Source organism: Equus asinus, chromosome 22 (genome assembly GCF_041296235.1).
Source record: "Equus asinus isolate D_3611 breed Donkey chromosome 22, EquAss-T2T_v2, whole genome shotgun sequence".
In the NCBI taxonomy this organism is placed as follows: Eukaryota; Metazoa; Chordata; class Mammalia; order Perissodactyla; family Equidae; genus Equus; species Equus asinus.
The window spans coordinates 64,992,715-64,999,090 of record NC_091811.1 but is presented as its reverse complement, the minus strand read 5'-3'; the positions used below and the strand labels follow the sequence as shown (position 1 = coordinate 64,999,090).

Below are 6,376 nucleotides of genomic sequence, written 5' to 3'. Positions count from 1 at the left end.
CGTGTTCGGCTTCTCTTCTGCTGTTCCTGTCTGTTTTTCCCTCGAGGGGTCCGCTACTCCACAAAGGACTGAGTGAAGCACCATGCCTAGTCCCAGAACCTCGATCCCTTGGGGCATCTGTCGCAGCATCTGGGTGCTAAAGAACAAAGAGCGGTAAACAACACTTTTCTGAGTCTGACATCTTCCTAAGTTTTTAAGAAACATTTTGCTTCTGTTTTCTTTGCGCGTCCAAGGGATTAGGCAGGGGGCACGTAAAGTCCTTTCTGCAAGGGTCGGGTGGGTGTGTTCGACTGCAGCCCACTGCCAGCCAACTACACTTCCCACAGGCAAGGCCGGAGCCGTGGTCTTGCCCTAAAGCGTCTGCGATTTCAGGGTCAGCGCTGCGGGCCTCCAAATTTCTTGAAACACCAGCAAATATGAAGATATTCACGACTTTGTCAGCCCTAACCCCACGAGGTCGGGTCCGCCTGTCATCCAGAGCTCAGGGAGCTCTTGGTGGCGCTGCTGCGTGAGCAGGGAGACGAGCCTCCCCAGGGGTCGGAGCAGCTCCCTGGGGTCTGACAAGTGCGCAAGGAGAGCCCTGCGCCGAGCCACGCCGCGTGCCTGCCCGCAGGCCCCACTGGACCGGGGAGTCTCGGGTTTTAAACGCCTGGGGACGCGCCAAGTGCCGGCGTAGCGCGGGTGCAAGAGCACAGGCTTGCAGAGAGCGCAATGACAGCGGCGGGAAGGGAGAAGAAGAGGCACACGCGTCTTCAGTTAGCGCCGGGGTAGACACGGCCATCAGCATCGTCATCGTCATCATCTGCGCTCAGTCAAGCCCCGCGACGTCAGTTCACCGTTACCGTGCCCCCCCGCCCCCTACCCCGGCCTCTCCCGGCAGGAAGCAGAGGCGAGCGGCGTCCCCGGGGACCCGCTGAGCGCCCCCAGCACGCCCCCTCCGCGCGCTCGCCCCGCGCCCCGCGCCGCCCCGCCCCGCGCCCCCGGCACCCCTCGGCGGCGGCCGCTGGGCTCGGCCCTCGCTGGCGCCCGCCCTTCCCGCTCTCCCCCTCCCGCCGTATTTAACCCTCCGGCTGTTGGCCTCGCCGTGTGTGCTGGCATCTCCCGCCTTGCCAGTCCCGCGCCTCCGCCGGCCCCGCTCGCCCCGCGCCCCGCTCGCGCGCTCTTCCCCGCCCTCCTCCTCCCGCGCTCCCGGGCGCTCTCGCCTCCGATCCCGACGGCTACACGCTCAGCCGTCGAAGCGGGAACAGCTCGGGCTCAGGGAGAACTTCAGGGCTGCAGGTTGGGGAGGTGCGGCGGAGGGGGTTTCAGCGGCGACAGCCACCAGCACAGGGGTGCGGAGCAGCATGGCCCGGAGAAGCTCCTTCCCCGCCGCCGCGCTCCGACTCTGGAGCATCCTTCGGTGCCTGCTGGTGCTGCGGGCGGAGGTGGAGCCGCCGCGGGAGGAGAGCCTGTACCTGTGGATCGACGCTCACCAGGCGAGAGTGCTCATAGGTAAGGTCCGCGCGCGGCGCCTTGCCCTGCCGTGTCTTCCCTCTGTCTCCAGCTTCCGCTGAAGAGAGAGAGATGAATGCATTTAGTATGTTTTAAAACTTAATTTCCAAGATTACAACCCCCGTTTTAATTAGCTATTTTCCATCTGAAAGCGTATAAACTTCTCTCCCAGGAAACCAAAGCTGCGCCAGTGTTCTGATTACGCTGTTGCTAGTTTCTACAACCCTACGTTTTTAGGGGGACCCAACATTTAAGACCAGTCCACTCCGTGTCCACTCCTTTTCCCTGAAAGCGTGTGCCTGTTGGCATCATTCTTATCACATACAGAGGAACATTAGTTGCTAGCAAGGCAGGTGCTTTGTGAAAAGAAATGAGCCATACTAATTCTTTGGTGTTCATTTTGCATGCAGTTTCTCATTTGGATTCTTTTAAGTCCACCTAGTTTGAGAGTTTTGCTTATTTTTTTTAAACCAGGATTTGAAGAAGATATCTTGATTGTTTCAGAGGGGAAAATGGCCCCTTTTACACATGATTTCAGAAAAGCACAACAGAGAATGCCAGCTATTCCTGTCAATATCCATTCCATGAATTTTACCTGGCAAGCCGCAGGGCAGGTAAGTTCTGATAACCAGAAAGGGCGGAGAAAATTACCTTTTAATATTTCCGCTGTCTGATGGCGGGTGGAAGTAGCACCGTATATTGTGTAGTCTGGTACATTTTTACAGTTTTAAATAGTGATTTCTCATCTGATCTCCAAAGCAAATAAAGAATTAGCTCCCATTTATTTAAACGTGTCACGTAAATTAAGGATTCCCAAAAGAAAAAGGTGGGCAGTGTGCCTAAGCTCACCGTCTTGATAAGACTCAGTGTCATCAGGTTGCTGGAAATAGAAAGACCTGAAATACCAACATCACTTCTTTCTGTGATCATTTACATTAAAATTTAATGTAATGTTTAAAAGACTCTTTTTTCCATAGTATATACTAATCACTTATGACGTTATACTTTACAACAAATTTTAAAGTCTGTAAGTGTTTTTCATATTGTGCATTTGAAAATATTCGTATGTTGAATGTTATTCACTGGAACAGTGTGAGCGCTATATATTTCTGGTAGAAATTCACAGAATCAAAAAGTGTCATATAAGAACGTTTGTAAAACATTCCAGGCTATTGATCTTTTTTTAAGTTACTATTTTACTTTCATATGGAAAAAGAAAACTCCAATATATTTTTATGAAGAAGCATTCCTTTGATTTCTTAACACATTAGCATCTTTTGTATGTTACCTTTCCTACAATTTCAGTGTTACGTAAATGACCTCTATCTTTGGGGAAAAAGGGAGAAGAAATGTTTAGTGAGTTTAATTTCTTTTGTGCAACTGGAGAATTTACTCTAGAGGACAAAGGGTAAGTAATAAATTCTTTTGCTCATTAGTTGGTAAAATGTGTCTACTATGAAAATCATTGTAATTATAATTAAAATCACATTTTCGGGTCTTTTTTATTCTAAAATTCCTTACATGGCTATTTTCATGAAGAATGTGATCCAGAAAATACTGTAAGAAGTAATTGTTTTCAATTGAGGGGCCACCTGGTGGCACACTGCTTAAGTTTGCATCTTCTGCTTTGGTGGCCCACCTTGTGGGTTTGGCTCCGGGGCACGGACCTACATGCTACTCATCAAGCCATGCTGTGGCAGCATCCCACATACAAAATAGAGGAAGATTGGCACAGATGTTAGCTCAGGGCCAATCTTCCTCACCAAAACAAAAAAAAAGTAACTATTTTGAATTGAGAAACCACTTTGGTTCCCTCTAGTTACCTATTATAGTGTAGGCATGACCATTTAGCTGCCTTTTTTCCCTTAGGTCTGTTGTCTCATTTTTCTTTTCTAAAGTTGATCAAATCTAGACCCTTCAACACTTCCATTGTCATAAAAAAAAATAAATGTTTTGCATTTACCAAAGTTCCTAACAGGAAGGTCATCTATTCTAATACCCCCATTTTGCAGATAAGTTTGCTGAGGCTCCTATTGCTGTATCAGGAGATTCTTTCTTTTCTTCCTACAATTCCCTCTTCATAGATACTTTGTGGACAATTAATTTTGGAATATTGTGAAATCAGTAATAAGTCAATGAATAGTCTTTTTTAAATTTCCTTTTCTTTTCACCTGAATCTATTGATTTGTGTGTGACCACTTGTCAGATGGGGTCAATATTAATTCTGTGTTTTTAAAAAGAGCATTTGCTTTACCTCTACTTCCATGGATTCATAAGAACCATTAGGAGGTAGCTTGACTTGCAACCCCACCTCCCGGCAGAAAGGGTTTGGTAACTGTAGGAGAAGCAGAAAAGGTCAATAGCTCTTGTTTATTTATTTATGTATTTATTTTTCATATGAGTTTGTCTTCTGAAGATTGGAATTTGAGGCAAAGGCTTAAATTCCATGTTATCTCCCCAAATGCTTTATAGCACAGCATGTGTTTGCAAACATTGGCATATTGTTGAGTGCAGAATGGATCCGTATCACACAATCTCAGGAATATTTCTTGTAAGAAATTAGAGAAGATGGTGGAATTGGCATGGAGATGAAGCTTCTAGCGTCTTTATCTCTCCTGTTTCAGTGTTGTTGATTACCCATGTGGATTGTCTCATCATACAAGACAATGTTAGCACCTCAGTTATCTTGCTCTCTGTGCTCAGGTTGCTCTGGGGAGGTTCCCACAGGAAACTGCATGAAATCTGGGTCTGTTTTTCTTAGTGGGGGCGAGGAGGGATGGGGTAGGAGCTACAGAATACCAAACAGCAAGATGTTTTAAAATATTGTTTAGGGGCCAGCCCCATGGCCAAGTGCTTAAGTTTGCTTGCTCTGCTCAGGTGGTCCGGGGTTTCCCGGGTTCGGATCCTGGGCACGGATCTAGCACCACTCATCAAGCCATGCCGAGGCAGTGTCCCACATAGCAGAGCCAGAGGGACCTACAACTAGAATATACAACTACTTACTGGGGGTCTTTGGGGAGAAGAAGAAGAAATAAAAAGAAGAAGATTGGCAACAGATGTTAGCTCAGGTGCCAATTTTTTAAAAAAATTAAATTTGACTGATTTTACTCAATAAAGTTACGTGATTCCAGCACCATAATTTTTGAAATGCATGGAAATTTTGAAGTTGGGAAAAATAATGACTTCAATACCAACTAATTCTTTTGAAAGGCGTCTCTGGCTAAAGCCAAACCACATCAGAACATCTACATGGAAGATGAAAAGTTCGTTCCATTATCTAGTTAGTTCATCCAAATAATATCAAACATTTAGGGATTTCAGCACAAGCAAAACACATAGCTGATTCGTGAAATTTTAAACTTAATATTCAAGAGTTTTGGCAAGACGTGGAGAAAGTTAGAATAACTTTGGGGTTGAAGACCAAGTAGAGGCAGTCGGTGTCATCTCCTTCCAGTAGATTGTTAGTCCAGTAGCCGAAGGTGTTCTTGGGGCCATTTAAAAGAACTTTCATGTTCTACTTCAAACAAATGCAAATAGAAATTACAGTGAAATCCATTTCCCCACAGCAAGTTGGTCAAGTTTTTTAAAAGTGTTTTTAGTGTGTGGAGAATTATGCACACTCATATGTGGCCAATGCCTAGCTTAGCCTTTTTGCAGGAAAATTTGACTCTTGAGGGCAAAAGGCTTGATGTAGATCCTTTGACTGGGAAATTTTATTTCCAGAGACTCATCCTAATGAAATAATCATGGATATGAATGCAAATGTAGGTGCAAGATTGTTCCTCAGCAGGCTATTTATAAAAGAAAAAAAAACATGGGTAGAACCTACAGGTCTAGCGATAGTGGTAGGAGAATGCAGTGAAGCATTAATAGAATATTCTAGACGTCTACTTGATGCCATGGAAAGATGTTCATAACACATTAAGCCAATAGTCTGTAATAGTGTATCCTGGTTTATTCCTTTGCGAAATATGTAAGCAGACATAGGAACAAAGGTCTGATCTTCTAAGGTGTTAACATTAGTTACATCTGCATATATGATGTTTTGGGTTTTCCACAGTGAAGGTGTACTGATTTGTCATTTTAAAAATCATTTTACATTAAATGTGTGTAAAAGTTGTACTTTAGAGTTTAAAATTGTATACTGTTCTGTATTATAAATAGTTCTCTTATATTTATTCTCCAGTGTCATTTTTGCATGACACATCACTCAACAAAGTGGGCAAATAAATGGTTTTCATGGCTGATCATAACTATGAAGCCCAAAGAATTCACTAATTCTTATCTGATTCTCGCTTGCCTGTTTCTTTTGAAATCCCCAAAATCTGCTTTGGAAAGCTTTCCTGCTTGAAATCTGATTACCTGCCCTCTTCTTCCCCCTGAAATCCTCAATTTCCATGGAAAATCCTGTCTCCATTTTATCTCCCATTTTAAAGATTTTTATTTTTATTTTTTTTCCTTTTTCTCCCCAAAGCCCCCCGGTACATAGTTGTGTATTCTTCGTTGTGGGTTCCTCTAGTTGTGGCATGTGGGACGCTGCCTCAGCGTGGTCTGACGAGCAGTGCCATGTCCGCGCCCAGGATTCGAACCGACGAAACACTGGGCCGCCTGCAGCAGAGTGTGCGGACTTAACCACTCGGCCACGGGGCCAGCCCCTATCTCCCATTTTAAATACTCATTTTCTGACATACTCCTTCTCAAGGCTTTTAGATGAGAGAAGAATTCCCACTAAAGAGGCTTATGTTTAAAGGATTTTTAGTAATTAAGGGAAAATACTCTTTATTACTATATATAATTTTTAATAGCTGATATTCCTTTATTCTAATTTTTCCCTAAATTTGAGACGATGTAGGGGGCGTGAGCAACCATTTTGGTTTTTAAACTA

The 6,376-nt window shown here is 44.6% G+C and overlaps 1 protein-coding gene across 1 annotated transcript in view; it reads left to right on the top strand.

Annotated features, from left to right (window-relative positions):
* Positions 1-669: 669 nt before the first annotated feature.
* Positions 670-6,376, top strand: part of WIF1 (WNT inhibitory factor 1) — a 65,017-nt gene continuing 59,310 nt past the window's right edge. The window contains exons 1-2 of the mRNA XM_070494328.1: positions 670-1,491; positions 1,966-2,105. Coding sequence (XP_070350429.1) covers positions 1,344-1,491; positions 1,966-2,105 — 288 coding nt within the window. The 5' untranslated portion in view covers positions 670-1,343. The remainder of the gene's footprint in view (positions 1,492-1,965; positions 2,106-6,376) is intronic.